Here is an 18,360-nt window from a genome sequence, read left to right as displayed (position 1 = left end):
ATATTTACTCTCTTTCATAATTTTCAATAATTATATGTACACAATCCTTTTATTTTCTTGAAAATAATATTAAATTAATGCTTGATTTTAAACTTGTGTATAATTACCAATATATATATATATTTAAAAAAAAAAAAGATTTCCCTAATTAAATCATAAAACAATTGTGGTTAATGAATGCATTAACAACTTTGTGGTGTAGTGTAACAAATAAGTCCAAACCATGTTGGACACTCCCTAATCTTATTATATGACTGATTTAAGGATAAAATGAACTACTGTTGTGAAGATGCAACTGAACCTTTAATCATAAAAGATAATGGATATCAACCAGTATTTCTATTCTAATCTCAATACTGTTGTTTTTCTCCACGTTTTCCCCATCCCTATTGATACATATAAGGTGTTTTTTTTAAATAATAAAAATTTCAGTCACTTTGACAAAAAAAATCATTTAGAAAATAAAATTTACCCAATCTTACGTTCTATTATTTTCTTTTTTCTAAATATCCGATAATTTAATTAAAACTTGAATTACCATATAATTTCATATAAATAACCCCCTACCTTATACTTAATATTGATTAATTTTAATTTACGAGTTAGTATGTATGTATAGTATGTTAATTTCCGTTTTTAAAAGAAGATAAAATATGTATAAGAATGTATAAATATTAGTTGTGTACATAGATAATATAATCGAAAGGGCAAAAAAAACCTTTAACTACACTTTTATAATTTTTTTTTCTTTCATTTTAAAAGAAATGCTGTTTCTAACCACCCAAGTATATTTGTGGCTCATCAACACAAAAAAAAATATCAAACAAAAATCAAGAAAATTTCAAACTTCTTTATTACATCATATATTGTATATATACAGTCTTGGGAAGAAAAATGTGGATTGTTAGTTAATGTTAATTTTTTGATTAATATAAGAAGGTTTTGTGATTATTTTTGATACTATGGTTCAGCCATCTTTTGTGCATAAACAAACAATACTAATCGTTTCCTCATCTCCTCATCATGATTGAGCAAGAAGCCATAAGAGAAGGCATCTCAGATCTGTCTAGATGCTGAAGTTTAAGTTGATGGATATTGTAAAGTACACAAATAATTGTTCTTATATGTAAAAAACTTTACAACATAAATGAATCACTCAGTTTGAGCTCTAGTTTTGGAATAAAATATATCTTTTGAGAACAATAAAAAAGGAGTAAAGAAATGAAAAGCTACGTGAAGGCCTTTCAAAAAATTTCCCTGTACGAGTGCTCAAACGTTCATAAATGACCAGTCCTTGTTTTTTGCTGAATATTAAATCTTCTCATAGCAAATTGAAAATAGAATCGACACTTAGTAGAGAGCAAACCCCCTCTCTAAGGATCAACATTCAGTTCTGCTCTATGTTATTAATGAAAAGTTTGCAGTATTGAATATTGTGTGACCTTTTATGTGATTTTGACCTTTTTTTTCAAATAAATAAATAGTACCATTATTGTACTAACAAAAGAATACTTTAATTTGATTCAAGTATCTACAACCGAAACTTAAGGTCGTCATCCTAACAATTTGAAGAATATTCGGGAGAAGAGCAGCCTAGCTGTCCGGAAGTCTCATTAAATTATCTGCAGGCAGTCTTGAAATGAAGGAAATACAGACAACCCCTTCTCCGGATGTAGCAATGGTGTAGGAAGGAATGAATAAAATTTTGATCCTCAATTCCACTCCGAGTCCAACAAAGACATATAATTATAACTCTTCAAGAAATCCTAACTGTTATTCTTTTTCTTTTTTCACGCACTTGTGATTACTTTGTACTATTATGTTCTCTATTCAAGAATAATGATAGTAACTTTCTAAAAATAAAAACACCTTTTCAAGGTTCAAACTACAAATCAATATCATACTTTTTTTTCTTTTTGTATTCAGTAAGATCTGATTAACAACGTACTTGTATGAAAATTGCAATGGGTTTGGATACAACCTTATTTTGAACAAGAAGGAGAGTATTTCACTTAAGGAATTTCCAATCAAGAGGTTTTAGTTTTTTTAAATTCGTCTACACAAGCTGAGAGAGAACAATAAAAAATGGTAGACACAAAATAAAAAGTAGAATGGGAACTCACTTGAGCACAAACATCCATCTAAAATAATTTCCCCTAAAACTAACATTTATTTTTGCTGTAAGTTATGATGCAAAACTTTGTAATGATAAATTTTTTTGTGACCTTTTCTGTGACCTTGACCCAGTTTTTTTCCAAATAGATATTTAGAACCTTTACAATACCAAAAAAATGACACTAACTTGAGTGTGTATCTCAATTTGCTCCAAATTGCGTTTTTACATTTACATTTCATCATTGACTTTGACTTCTCAAAGTTCAATGGCCTCATACTGTCAGCATATTTAATCTTACTTCATATTTAAAGCTGCATACAAACAAACAAAAAAACGAAAAATATAAGCACTCTCCTAAAAACATTGATTCAGGCAAACATAGAAAAATTGAATAATTAACTTTTTCATCGTCATTAAAATTCTTAAAAACGATAATGAACAAGAAATATAACAGATACGTACTGTAATGAATACTCAAAATCCGACCTACCTATGAATGTAAGTACATTAACGAAATGCTTTTTTTTTACTATTACTATTTATTTTGCAAATTATAAATTAAGTTAATGAATATAATCAATCAAGAAACAACAAACTCCTTTGCAAAAAGTTTTCTTTTTTTTCTATTGAAGGTATATAGATTATAGGGTTTTACTCTTTGTATCCCATTTTCCCGGGATTTATCGGGGTTGTGCCCTCACATCATGAATTTAATTAAATGCAATGTTTATTATACAAGTGCATTGTTTAATGCACTTTGGATACTTGAAAAAAAAAAAGAAATATAGACTAGAAATCAACTTAAAAGACTCAATTTTAATTTATATGTCAGCTAAATGATTATTAAACTATTCAATATCTGAACAACAGTTCTGTATTGGGGAAAATATTATGTGGTCTCTCAACACGAAAACAATCCTGATTGTGAATTACATTTCTACTCTTCTGTGAATTATCGTCTATTTCAAACAACAATTTATTTTAATTAATCCTTTAAATGACCTGCAAATTGCGCTTAAAGTCGGGGAAATTCATTATCACAATATAAAGATAAGAAATAGAGAGGTTGGATTTGAAATGGGTGCTATCGGAGCCAATATAATTCTAGCACATAAAATAAAGGATCTAAACGTTACTTAACATTAGTGTGTGCCCAAACTTCTCACACTAATTTAAAAAACTTATAATTAACTCAAAAACGTCCCTGAAATATTAACCTGTAAGTATTTATGAATTATTTGGATTATCTCTTTTTCTTGATTTTGCTTAACATATTTTTGAGTTGACGTAGGACAACTTTTTCAATTTTTTTCCCCCCAAAAATTAATCCTACTAAAAAGGAATGAGCAAATGAAGCCTCGTAGGATTAAAATACATAGAGTTTATATTCAGTGGCACTGTAGTTCTGGTTTATTAATGATTTAGATGGATCCTTTTGAAGGAACACTCAGATATATGGAGCTACATCCATGGTTTCAATGATTTCATGTTTTTTCATACAAATATTTTAGCTAATTAATGTCATCGACAAAAAATTACATTTAACACGTATTGTTCGCTCATTTTATAGCGTAGGGAAATGTAGACCTTTTTAATAAAATCCATGATAGCCACTTAAATCTTCTTACATATTAGCTTCTGATGAGTTCATTTCCAAAACCAGTTATTTCCACTTTTTCGAATACTAAAAAATCAAGAAACATATGGCCAGTATATAAAAATATTTTTGCACAACAACATCTTTGGTAATCCTGGAACATTAACATCTGTACAATGTTTTTCATATATGAGACAGTTATTTCCAAGAAAAACAAATTAAAGAAAAATTAACGAGTAGCTCAATCACCCAATAAAAGATTTTGTTTTTTACTATTTATCAATAGATCGTAAACACATCAAAATTGCCCTAAGAAGTCAGTGACATTGCCAAAGTGAGAAGCCAGATAATTGAATATTGTACAGGAGAAAAAAATGTTAACACCAAAACGGTCCGTCACATCCATATATGAAGAGTTCATTTCTAAAACCAGTTAGTTTCAATTTTTTCAATTTCGAGAAAATGAAGAAAATTCTATCATCCACTGATTATAGTTAATATTTTTTTAAAATGTAGGAAATGCCAAAGGTAGTCAACTTGTAGGCCAACAAAGTGCATGGTAACCATGATAGGTTTGCAAGTGAAAAATGGATTTTCTCTCAAAGACAATTATGTCCAGGAATGAATAATTCAAATGAATTATTTGCTTAGCCAATTAAAGGAGATTTGAGATATTGCTTACAGGAAAATTGTAAAAAAATACTCTGAACCTCTCAAAATTTACATAATAGTAGTAATAAAGTTTGGCCAAGTATGTATGTTGTATACTCATACACATACATCCGCTTTGTTTTTTTAGGTGGCCTGCTAATTTGTAATTGGAAGTATAAAATCGCAGTTGTAGTTATTATTTAATTTCTGAGTAGTGAACATCCTTTCCTATACATATATGTAGGTTAAATTAAAATCAAAACATGTTTGAACGTTTGTGTGTGCTCATAAAAGACGGAGCGTAATTATGAAGGTTTATTGCAGAGTTTTAATTGTAAGTCCGTATTGGACTCAGAGTAGAATTGGGGATCCATATCGGGATAATTCTAGAAAATGTCATCGTGTATATCCTTTTCTCCTTCCTCTCTTGCAACAGCTGATCTAATGAAACGTTATGTGCATTATTCTTTCTCTCCTCCAAAACATATTTCTAATTGTTAGGATTACCATGTTGATTTTCGGTTTCTTTTTTTTTAGCATGCTCATTCCACATTGGATTTTCCCCTTTGCTTATACAAGTCATGCATATAATATGTTAAGAGAAAAATGACTTGTTCGTGCATCTACTTCATCATCCTAATTGCAGATGTAAAAACTCATTCAAGCATAAAATGTATAAAGAAAGAAAAATAAAAAGTTATTAAATATACTTATGTGTTTCTACATAATAATTAATGAAGACTATGCATAAACACACGCAAAATCCATTAGTTGTGGGCCCAGAGTAGTGAAAGTGTGAGAAAAAGACATGGGGGAATTTGTTACTCTTCTACATCAGTAATTAAGGGACATATACCCGACGTGCCAACTTACAAACAGACTAGATTCTTTTAGTATATTAACAAGCTTTTTTGATTCCTGGTACCGAAGTCGCGGTTCTCTCTGCTTTAATATCGTAGATCAAAATTCGAGATTAAATCTAGAAATTGAATGGCTTTCAAAAAAAAAAAAAATACAACTTCCAAGCCCTTATATTTTGAAAAATAAGGAGCTTTATAAAAACACTCAAAGTCAAGCCTACAATAACACCAAACCCTCAAATAATAATTGGCTAATATAAGGGTGCATAATGACCTGTATAAAGTTAATTGTTCCCTTCTTACAAAGTAACATAGTTTCTCTTTTATCCAAACCTTTTTTTTTCATTGACACGTCACATATACGTAATAAAATAATGAATGAATGAAGTTATTTTAATTTGTTCAGATATTCACTGCACAATTGTTTTAATTTAATTTCTTTGTTTCTGTTAATGATATTCTAATTATTGTAAGATAAAAAATAGCCTTTAGTAGGTAAAAAAGAAAGAAAGAAAATAAGGACTGCGCATTCCATGTAGATATAAAGCATTCCTTGATTGAATATACAAGCCATCAACAAAATTGAAAATGAAATAAAGATAATTGTATAGGCTATATACATTGTCCATTTTTTGTAAATTGTCATTCATGGATCCAACTACCAACCATTTCCAAAAATATGACTCGGATGTTATCCTTTATCGTAAATTTTAGATGGAAATATAAAAATCTGTTTTGCATGATATTTTACTGATATTATGAAGGTTAATTTTATCTAGTAGCACAATTTTACCTATTTTCATGAGTCAAAGTTAAACAAGTGGTATTTTGAGGACGTTTATTTAACTAAATCATCGGAAAATAGTGCTTGGGACTACTTGTAGTGAATATGTGAGCCCTCATCTCTAATAATTGCCTCAATAGGAGGCCTAAGCCCCTGACAGACCTTAACTATGTAGTCAGACTAATCTCGGTCCACTCCTTTTTCATGGAAGTCTCTAGATACTCCGTCCAGGAGTAGCACCCATCCTTTTCTCTAGACGCGTCTAAATAGAGTAGTCCAAGGGGTTCACTTCTTGAGGGTAGAGTACCCACATGTTGATACCCCAAAAGTCTTAAAAGTTGTCTCTCAGGAAGTCCTGGGTCTTAGCGGTATGATGACGCGAAGCTCCGTCTTTAGTAAAAAAAAAGTTACCCTCTAACTTTTTTTTTATCCAACGTAGTACTTTTGTAATTCCGCATTCAATAAATACAGCCAAACCTGCCATAACCTCCACCTATTCTAAATATAACGGCAGTACACGGTCATATCCAGTTTTTAAATTTAGAAGTTTTACAAAAAAGGGAACTGGTGCGTATAATTTGAGATTTGTTTTCTCTGTAGTCCTTTTGTTAAAATTTACATTAAGAGGTAATATGCAACAATTGGTCACTTCATGTATAATGTAATTGTAGTCTCTAAAACAAGAGTGTATGCTTTGAGGCATCGGAATACTTATTCTGTTCAAAAAAAGTGTTAAAAAGTCTCCCTTAAAAATTAAAAGTTGTGTTATATGAGCCTTCATATAACATCTGCACAAAATTAGATGAAAATATGACGAAACATTTCCTTTTTTTCAAATTTGGTCTCGTCTCATTGTATATACTTTTTGATTTGACTACAGCCTCTCCAACCCCCTTCCTGCAGATGCCCCTATATAGGTACTTGACTCAGACATCATGGAACACTTGATATCTGGAATAAAGACGGCAGTTTCCCTTTTGACCAATTACTTCCCGAGTATAGAAATCCTTTAAAATTTTTGTATGACATTTTGTAAAGTTGCTTATATTAGTACATATATTAATATTTAAAATCATTATTTGATCAAAAGTGTCACTTGTGCCACTGATATGTACGCTTGGGAAGATCTCCTACAAAAATATTTTTACTCATAAATTAAAATGATGTTATGATGATAAATATGGGTTTTGACGTATGTTCGTTTTCATTTACTCCAAGTTAACTTTATTACGATAAATATAATAAAAATTACATTGATACATACCATTTACAAGGTTGAATACAGTATTTTTTAAACAATTCCCACAAAACCCGCGTCACAAACATTTGGTTTATTTGTTTTGACAATTAGATGCCCTACATTATCGCAACATACAGAAGAAATATTTGTTTTAAGTTTGGCAAAATATTAGTGTGGATATTTTTAGCATGATTGAGTACCTAGAATTTTGTATTTACACTTGTAAAATCATTTTTTAAATATTTTGTTTCTCCTTTGCATTTAAAATGTCATTACTATTTCCATAAAGACACCACGCTTGAAAAATTTTCACATTTCAAAACCCATAATAAAATAACAAATACCCTTTTTGTCTTCGTAAAATTATAGCATAGTTTAAAAACATACTATGCAATAGGACAACCCCTCCGTAGTGATGTTGAAAATTTTACAGAAATGAGGCGAATTTTACTTTAATCTTTGTATCTCTAGAATATTGATTGCAATTTCCAGTTGAATCTTTTTCAATAAAATTGTTTGGAATATGAACTGGTCTGCCACTCTTTCAATAAATGATAACTTTATCATTATCATTCAAAGTACCACTTAATTACCTCTCTTTCTCATTTTTATTGATTCCCTTTTTTGATGGGATGGAAATTGAATTGAGTGTATTGGATCTAACAGTACCTAGTCCTAATCCAATGTTTTTTTTATCTCTCAAATCGTCTATAAGGTCAAAACTAATATAAACGTTATCCATGACCACCTTACAACATTTGAATATTTGTTCTTTTTCAATTAGTACATAAACAACATCCCTCCCTTGTCTCTATTCAAAACCATTTTATTGTGTCTTGGCTCCCTTATAAGGAATGTAATGAAGAAGCAACTCCGGAACATGTAGCTAAAACCTAAATCTTAGACACAAATAGTGTTGGTTTTGATTTTGCGCATTTTTTCATACTGCAGGGTCAAAAGTACTTGACCATCGATTTATCAACACAAATATATTCAAACGTTGCAACATTGGAGCATTGGAACTCTACAAAACGGATCGTTCAGAATTGGGGACTGTCTTCTCAAAACATTTAAATTCCTTTTGAGCTTTCGACTATCAGACTATTTCTATTCGTCTACAAATAAAATAAACATATCTGATATACACAAACGCTGATATGTACTCATAAGTTTCATCGAAATTCGCCTCTTCAATTTCCTCTAAATCATATTGATTATGAATACAAACCTCTGGAGTTCAACAAACCTTTTCCAAGACAATTAAGATCTTTTTAAAGTGCTTCTTAGTTATCTAGATCTTCATTGGTTTTTGCATAAAGATCTTTGAATGGAATTACATAAACCCTTGTAGATGTATCTGGAGGGTCATTCTCCATAGGCAAAAGAATCTGTTGAAGATTCAAATTTTTATTTCTATGATTATTAGATATAATTAATTTCAATATCGAGGTTAATTAATTGATGTTTAGGTTTATTTGGATAAACCCCAAAAATTAAAAAAATTGTCAAAGTAGGGAAAATAAGATATTTCTAGGGTTCATTTGAAAACGCTCATATATGTACGTACGAAATTTTGACATTATTAAATAATAATTATTATAAATTAAAACTGTAGAAAAAATAACTAATGTATGAGGCAGATATCAATACCTAATTTTAAAACATTAAAATCAATAATAAGGTGCATGCCTATTCATTTTAAAGCTCAGAATGTTCAACTTTGCTCCAGAAAGATCTATAACGCAAAGATCTAGAAACTATACAGGACTTATTGTTCAAAAAGTAATAGATACAAAAATGAAGTAATGATTATTGTTGAGGTGGGCATCATGTTTACTTACGATCAAAGAAATTGTACAAATTTTATACACGAAGAATGATCATTACTAAAGTAGGGGGGAAAACAGGAAAATCACGTCAAAAGACTTCCTTGTATCTTGAATTCCATGTCTCGAATGATCAAAAACAATAACTAAAATTGATGAGTCATTATATTTGATCATAGTTCATAAAGGTTGAACTGAAGAAGCATGTTACTAATTATATGTGATGTAAACAAATAAAAAAAAAACCCACAATATTTGTCACCTTACCTGTACAGAGAATAAAACGTCCAAATTTATTTCTTATAAAATCCGGACAACTCGAAGTGAACTCTTGTTCTTGAAAGGAAATAGGACGCATAGAATCTCGTAGATTGGTTCTTGATCCGCCATTCAGGTCGCGTCGGCCATTTCCCATCAAATTGGATGTGGACTGCTAAGATAACAATAATATTATAAATCTTTTGAGATAGAAATTGAAAAAAAAAAAAAAAAGTTCTAACGTTAATGCAGTTTAGAAGTAAGTAAAATATTTGAATTTAGTCGGTTTTACAAAAGCATTACTCTAAAATCCCCCTGTAAAGTCCTTTTGGTTTGGGAATAGTCAGAAAAATTAGGATTTTTTGAAATTCTAAATCTTGTCTCATTTTGAGTTAGTACTAACCCTCAAAGAGAGCTGTCATATTTTCATGACAATATGTTCTTTTTTTGGAAGTTATTCTGCTAAGTTGGATTTGTGATAATTTTACAATGCTTCAAATACCATTCAAGCTAAGTAATGGCTAGAAAAGTATTATTGGGACTCCAATCCATAGAGCGAATTTTTGATAGACATGAAGTTTCAAGTTCCTTTTTGAGGTCCAATAGTTTATTATTTCCTTTTTATATTGAGGAAAAGGGTTCTTGATGTAAAACTTGGTTACTTAGTATCTCAAAGTGATTGAAATAAACAATGAAGACGTCATATGAAGAGGCTCTATTAAAGTCATCAACTAATGACATTATAAAGAAGAAAGAAAGGTTTTTTTCTCCTTCAATATGCTCTATGTAATCAAGGCACAATGCCTTGTGCATTTCTACATATGTAGATAAGCTTATTAAAATAATCTATTTATAAAAAGTAAAATAAAATAAAGCAACTAAATTAAGATACAATTTATTTTTCCCCTTGAAATAATCTCAATAGATATCTACCTATAATAGTATACCCACCATATACATACAATATGTATATGGTGGGTACAAATACAATATATTTATTTTATATACTTAGATGAAGCCTTGTTTGTATGTATATAAACAAAATAAAACTTTGAACATCTATAAGAAAAAAAGTTGTATTAAATTTATATTTTGTTATTTTTTCTTTGTCTAGGGCAGGACTTTTGAAACTTTTTCGGGAAATTATGTATGTATGTATGTTAGAATGTAATTTATTCGAAGTACTGTACATATATCGTTAGCTAAGAATTTCCCCCATCTGTGAGACGCATTCTGCGCGTACAAAATGTATCATCTTTTGGGGAGATCCAATAGTAATTTGTGTCTTTGTAAAAAGTAAAGTCCTGCTCATCCAGGACTCGACTGAAAGAAGCGGTCGTCGAAAGGAGCAAGGTTTGATTAATACGATGGGTGAAGTAGGATAAGGGATCTATAAAATTTGTCCTTTCAGATCGTAAACATTTAAACAACCGAAAATGAACATGGTAATCCTCACCATTTGAAGATTGTTTGAGAGAAGCGCAGCTTATCTGTACTGACGTTTCATAAGATCAAATACAATCAGCTGTAACGAAGGAGGATGGAGAAAAGGAAATAAACAAGGACATTTGTCGAGAACTACTCCGTTGTCGATCCTGAATTCTACTATTAGTTCAAAAAGGACTTATAATTATAATTCTGTAATAAGTCTTCAATATCACTTTAGTTACTATTAGGGATATGTTCAATTTACAGATGTGTTTGACCAGGGATGCAATAAATATATCCTGCTGGTATGTAAAAATAAAAGAAACCAAAAGTGAAGACGGTAAACCTGACAATTGGAAGAATGTTTGGAAGGAAATCAGCTGCTAGCAACTGTGAGAGGAAGGAAATGAACATAACTCCCACTTTGTATATAGCACGGACTATATTCTGGAATTACTCTAATATGGATCCTCAATTCTACTCGGATTCTAAAAAAGACTTATACTTATAACTTCTGGGTAAATCCTCATTGTACTCTCTGTCTTTTCTGAGCACCCACACTAAATGTTATGCATTACCTCAATTTTCTCATTTTAAGTGTTCAATAATAATGATAACAGCTTTGAAAACTAAAAATAAATCAACACAAGATTCTCAACTAGACAAAACCGTTCCTCCTGTCTTTTTCATATACCTCTTAAGATCATCATTGGGCAAATAACATTGAACATTGGTCACTGATGAGCGTATTAATCCTGACAATTTGAAAAATGATTGGAGGAAGAGCAGCTTAGTTTTGATGAAATTGAATTAAATCAGCTTCAAGCAGTCCTTGGAAGAAGAAAATAATTCCAATCCTTATAAAGAGTGGGGACTAAAAATTTGGTTAAGAATAAAGGGGTTTTTAAGGAATCAAGAAAAGACAGCTCAAAAACAATGGCAAACAGCTCTTGGTGATTAAGGTTCTGTCCATGGCGTAGCACACTGTCATGATGACAGCTGGAGATACGAAGGATATTTATAGCCTTCTTAGTACTGATACTGGCGTGGATTGTTACTCTGATATTTGTACACTTAGAGACATGATATGTACACAAAAGTTGTTTATTTTGGTTTCAGCTGTCGTTTGGCTGTGTTATGAAACCTGGCCATTCAAAATAATGGAAATAAAATTGTAAATAAATTCTACTGGAAGAGAAATTAACTTATCTGATGTTGATCCTCAATTCTATTCTGAGTCACACGAGGACTTGAACCTTATAATTCCGGGTCATTCCTCATTGTTAATCCTTGTCTTTCATGAGCATACGCACTAGTTATTACTTTATACTTATTTGATGTTTGAATTTTTTTTTCAAGAATGAAAATATAAAGATGCTATTTGTTCATTTATCACCTGTTTTTAATCATTTATGTGTTTATAAAGCTGATTGGGCCTCATTTGAAACTTTATACTCCAAGAAGAATTAATTATTTACTTATTTTCTTCAAATTTTTTCCTTCTATGAATGGATCTTCTTATTTAAACATCTGCGAATGATCAATCAAAGAGTGAATAGAAAAATGCAAAAGCTATTATTTTAAAAACCGTGGCAGATAAATCAGATATCCAAATAGCTTGATCCTTTTTTTTTTTGTACCTAATCTGATCTAATTATGTGGTTGACCCCATTCCTCATTCAAAAATAGATAAAAATTATCTGGGTATATAATATCATAGACCCAATATTCTAAAATAAATTGAAAAAATATATATACGGCTCGCCAAGACTTATGTTGTGACTTAAATTAGAATTAGTGACGTCTCTGAATGATAAATAAGAATAACTTTTTAATAGAAATGATAAGTAATTTAATTAATTGAAGAATACAAATGTAATACATAATCATTTTAAGAGAAACAATGACTTTGCTAGCTGTATGCCGGCAGATTGCACATTAAATATAGACTTGTAAATTTCTGAGTATGCTCAAAAAAAAAAAAAGACAAATGAGATAGTCACCCTGACAATTTAAATAATAATGAGTGGAGGAGTCAATCGTAACTGTCAGGACATTTTGTTAGATTGGTTGCCAGAAAATGTGAGATGAAGGAAATAAACACAAATCCTACTCTGTATATCTTCCAAAAACTTACTCCGATAACCATTTTCAATTCTACTCTGAGTCAAATATAGATTCCCTTTAAAAACTTCTCAACAAAGTTCCTAAGGTTTACTCTCTGCCTTTAAGTAGCACACTTACTATTGATTAATTATTAATCAAATAAATGTTCTTCCTTTAAAAATCACAAAATAATCATAATTAACCTTGTAAATCTCAAGTATTATTCAGCGTGCGGGTTTTGTTGCTGTAGGCAACCTATATCTTATTTTTGTTTCTTCTAAGGCAGTTATCATTATTTTTTTCATTCTTGAGGAGACAACATCTAAGAAAGGTTGTGCCCTTATCATTGTAGCTGCTGAAGTAGTTCCGGGTTTGAACTATTAAAACAGGAATCGACAAAGAAAACCGATACTTCAATATATTGCGCTTCGGTTCTTCTGCTTTTCTTTATATGCGGAATATATTATTAAAAAAAAAAAATTTTAAAGCAATAATTCAATTTTTTGAGTTTTTTTTTTTACCCAATGTTTTTTACGTTGACAGATTGATACAGCTGTACCTGAGTTCCAAATAGTTAAGGACTTCATCTGGAAAAGTTGTCCTACGTACCAGATGGTGTAGATGAAGGAGGGAAGGGGCAGTGTAGATTATGGATCCAGATCCGAAAAATAAGCATGCCTGGCCTATATAATATTTCTTAAGACAGGGATCCCAAACTTTGCTATGGGAAGGTTCTACTACACTAATGCACATTTTTAGTTGAGGCCCCTTTATGAGAAACATGTGTACAATGTAATTGTAAATTGAAAGCAATCCTTAATTCTCCATCTTCTTACCCCACCTCCCTACCCGTCCCCTCATGGCCCCACTTTGAAAAATTGAAAACTATTATGTTCAGCCAACGTAGTTTTTGGAATCCGTGCTGGAACTTAGGGGCACTATGTGTGTGTGTATTAATCAAGGAAAGTAACAGTGAAGATTTGTTGTAGAGTTATTGTTATAAAACCATTTGGGACTCATTAGAATTGAGAATCTATAAAAAAATTATTCGTGTCTTTTCCTCAGGAGAAGTGGAGTGAGATTTGTAATGATTTCCTTCATATTCCAGCTGCTAGCAGTTAATCCAATAGCTAGGCTGCTTTCCACTCAAACATTTTTTGAAATTATGAGGATTATCTTAGTAATTTATGCTTTATTTTTTACTACACCCAACAAGCTTATGATTTACATATTTTACAGGGGTTGGAACACAAAAAAAGGACTGAGAATTATGTAAACTTTCTCATTAATATAAGAAGGTTTAGTGACTTTTTTCATGCAGGCCCATCATTCAATTTAGTTATGTATTAATCTTAAGTGAGTAAAAAGCCAAAAGGGAATGCCTTTCAAATCTCGTATATCCTGAAGTTGAGGTTGCAAGGATTATGGACATTGTGGATTGCTCCAGGAGCCTAATTTTCAAGGTGGTCAAGATGAAGAGTGATGTAGAAGACCTCTCCAAGAAAGTAGAAAGTGGAGTTCACGGTATAAAGAGGGATCTGGAAGTCCTGTACAGCTTGGAGAAAAAGATCAAGGAAGACCTCACCAAATAATTGAATTGTCTCACCAACGAGTTATTCGTGGCTTCTAGGAACATCAGGAGGACCGTGAAGGACGACTTGTAATTTTCATCATACACAAGGATCCCACGCGATCTTCTGAAAGATGTCATGAAGGCCAGGAGGCTCGATAGGTATTGAGGAAAAAGATGTGGCGCCCTTCCTCGCCAGATTTGAGCCTGATGGACTTTTCTGTGTGAAGCAATTTGTCAAGGGAAACCAACAACTCTCCAGACACGAATGTAGACTCAATGAAGGCCGCCATAGTGTTTCTGTGGGACAAATTGTCTCAGGAGTTTGTAATCAACTCCTGCAAGGTCTTCCCACGACGCATAAAGGTTGTGATTGGTGCTGAAGGTGGTCATTGAGTAACCAAGTTTGCATAGACCTTGTTTACGGTTTTGTAATTTTTTTTTCAATATTGACAATAAAAAATTATTGAAGCATTTCCAAAGCAACCTCTCGAGTTCCAGTTTTGCTCTCGAACCCTGAAAATCATATTAACTATACATATGTAAGGATCTACAAATACATATGGATTTTTGTTCAAAGTGTGTGTGATGGATGATCAAACCTGAAGGTGTCATCAAGAGATGGCCTTGTTTTTTTTTTTACTCTATTGTATTTTTTAGGTAGATATTTGTATATATAATATATGACTAAGAGGGTTTTTTTTTTATTATTTATGTTCGGAATTTGGTTTTGTTTGTTTGTTTGTTTTTATAAAGTCATAATTTACCTGCTTGCCTACCCTCCATGTGTGTATATATGTATATATATGCAGAAAACGATAACTTATCTGATTAAGCACTAGGGGAATTTGTAAAAAGAGCAAGGCGAAATAAATAAGTTATAATAAAACTAACAGAGAAACTGCATTCAATTTTAAATTTTCGTTCAGAGCTCAATATCAAGTACTTGAAATAAGAGAAAATATTAATAATAATACTACTTTAGTAAAAAAAAACCGTTATACTCTAATTCGAAATTCAATTCCCAAATTTATTTTTTGGTTAAGTTGTTACACATTTCCACCACATATGTTGACAATATTGGTTACAGGAAAGTTCACGGGGGATTTCTCACCCCTGAAAAGATCATCTTCCACTTTTCACTCTAGAGCAAGTTCATCCCTAGTCAAGTTCATCCCCAGGAAAGTTCATTTCGAAGCCAGTTCGTTGCCATGAAATTTCATCCCGAGGAAAAAACCCATTTTTATTTAGTATAATTTAATTATTGGAGAAGGTAAAATGAGTGCCTTGTTTATACAAGCATTCTAGCATGTACAAGTTCAAAATTTATATTAAAATTTTTAAATAAAAGTCTAGATAATTTGAGACAATTGCCACATGGTGTGGTAATGAAATGAGTACTAAATCTATATACCATTTAGGGAAATGAAAATATATTAAAGCTATTTTGCAAATTGGTTACACTCAGGGATTCTGGGTTAAATAAAGTGTTTGGTCCAGCATATGTATGAGTATATTATTGAATGACTTAATCTTTTTTTATAACAGTAGAATAAAATACAATGATGGATAAATTTGCTTTGGAGTGAAGAGAGTGTACTAAACATTCCATACAGGGACATTATCAGCCATTTTGCATTGTTAGTTTGTTCTTGACAGATGAAAAGTCCTTTACGATTTTCCACATTTGAAAGTTATAACGAAAAATCAGTTTAGTAGAAAGAAAAAAAAACAATTGAAAGATTGTTAATTCTTTTAAAATGCTTCATTTTGAAGAAAAAACAATCTATAAAAGATTTTTGTGTCACAAATTGATTTATTTTTGTTCATATTTTTCAATAGTAGAGCATTTCAGTCTTACCTTTTGATCTGTCAAAAAAAAACTAATAATGCAAAATGACTGAGATGGCCAACAAACGTTATGGACGGAGGTTTATTAGAAGAGTTAAGACGACTATGTCGAAATGGGAAAATTTAATAGTTTTCAATGTTCGAAAGAAACTTCTTTGGACTCTCCTAGTAGTTGTTGTCTTTTTGACAATTGAAATAAAATAAAATATGTTTATACAGGTAAATACACAAATAATTGATAACTTTTTTTTACAAAAAATTTGTTTTCTTTATAAGGATTGATATTTTTATTCTTTTAAAAATGAAAAATAATTACAAAATAATTTGTCATTCAATATGGATGGAGACATTTATAAGGAGATAAAAAAGAATGATATTTTTATTCAAAAACTTCGATAAAATATATATTATTGCTTTAGTGTAATTACTTTTTTTATACGTTTATTTCATATAAAAAAACTTGAATATTACAATCGAATCATCGGGTGCAGGTTCCTCCCTCATGTAAGTATTTGGAAGAAGAAAATTTATAAGCCCAAGACACCATCTTCAATAATGTGTAGAAATATTGGACGTTTTCAAATAATATGAACATATTTTGATTTAAGAAATAATAATGGACTTTTGGAAAAAATAATTTTTTGTGAATAGGAATTTTTGAAATTTTTCTTCGAAAAATTTTATATTTGAAATAAAGGTCCAAAAAATTTTATATGTGGAATTTAATTTGGGAATTTTTTGTATGAACAACTCCAGGTTTTTGAAAAAATTTTACTTAATTTATTCAATTACTTAAAAGATTTTACTTTCTTAATATGGCCTTTCTTATTTAAACATATTTGAATGAACAATCAAAGAGTGAATGGAAAAATGCACAAACTATTATTTTAGAATTTTTGGCAGATAAATTAGATATCCAAATTTTTTGATCCTTTTTTTTTTTTTTTTTTGTACCTAATCTGATCTAATTATGTGGTTGACCATATTCCTCATTCAAAAATATATAAAAATTATTATTCGGATATCCAATGTTAAAAAAATTATTTTTTTTTCAGAAAATTTAATTTTCGATTTTTTTTTCTTCAAAAAACCAAGCAAATATATATATTAAATTAGTGTACGCCTCTTTATACTCAGTAAAGATTTGCATCGTGATATTTTCTAAAAATACATTGTATTCTAAAAATACAAATGGAAGACCAACTTTCTTCACGTGAAAAAAAAAAGAAGAAGAAAAAGCCGTTAGAGGGATAATAATCTATAATTGAAAATATAATGAGGTTTTTGTACATATGCGATGATGCTCCTCCTTGAAAGAAGTAGAAAAAATAAACAGCTATATAGATATATTAAAGAGTTATCATGTCTAGATGTAATTTCTATCGGAAAACTTAATTATAATTTGAGTGCTTCCTCCCTGAACAAACAATACTAGCATGAACACCTAACATAAAACAAATGCTAAGTTAAACTTCCCATCCAAATTAACATTCCTTTTACTACCTGCTATTAGTTAAAAATTCAGGAATACAAAATTGCCGCTTATAATGGATCAGGAGTGAGTTTTTTAATGTTGTTTGTTTCTCAAACTGTTCTAAATGTATGGTTGATTATACATAACGTTTTATGTTTCTGATTATCTTCTGACCCTCGGATTTTCAGTAAAATGTATGAAGATGTTCTTTCCTTTTTGATGTGATAACTCACATTTTGACAATATCAGCTTTGCTTAAAAAAAATTGACCTTCATCAAACTCAAACGGAGTTAAATTGGACACATATATCATTCTTGTACAGCTCATAAATCAGGGGATGGAAGATACATTCAGTCTATAGATTGATACCATACAAAATTGCTCTACATTTTGAGATCCAAAGTATGAAACCACGCATTGAAAATGATTAAATTTTGGCGTAAGGTCTAAGATTGCAGTCTGAGCATAAATATCTGTCCTTTTTGGTATAGAAAAATCACTTCAGACCAAATATGCTTGGGATATTGATGTTACATTCCGAGTTTTTATAATCAAAATATCGAATTCTTGGGATTTTATACATGTAACAATAATTGAT

At 30.5% G+C, this 18,360-nt stretch overlaps 1 protein-coding gene across 1 annotated transcript in view; it reads right to left on the bottom strand.

The window, feature by feature from the left end:
- The window catches only part of LOC121130504 (uncharacterized), a 287,422-nt gene that overhangs the window by 163,588 nt on the left and 105,474 nt on the right, over window positions 1-18,360 (bottom strand). Inside the window, exon 4 of the mRNA XM_071893689.1 lies at window positions 9,342-9,507. Within this exon, the coding sequence (XP_071749790.1) occupies window positions 9,342-9,507 (166 nt within the window). The remainder of the gene's footprint in view (window positions 1-9,341; window positions 9,508-18,360) is intronic.

The sequence above is a fragment of the Lepeophtheirus salmonis genome, chromosome Z (assembly GCF_016086655.4).
Source record: "Lepeophtheirus salmonis chromosome Z, UVic_Lsal_1.4, whole genome shotgun sequence".
Taxonomy (NCBI): domain Eukaryota; kingdom Metazoa; phylum Arthropoda; class Copepoda; order Siphonostomatoida; family Caligidae; genus Lepeophtheirus; species Lepeophtheirus salmonis.
The sequence above is the reverse complement of the archived record's forward strand: the minus strand, read 5'-3'. Positions and strand labels throughout refer to the sequence as shown.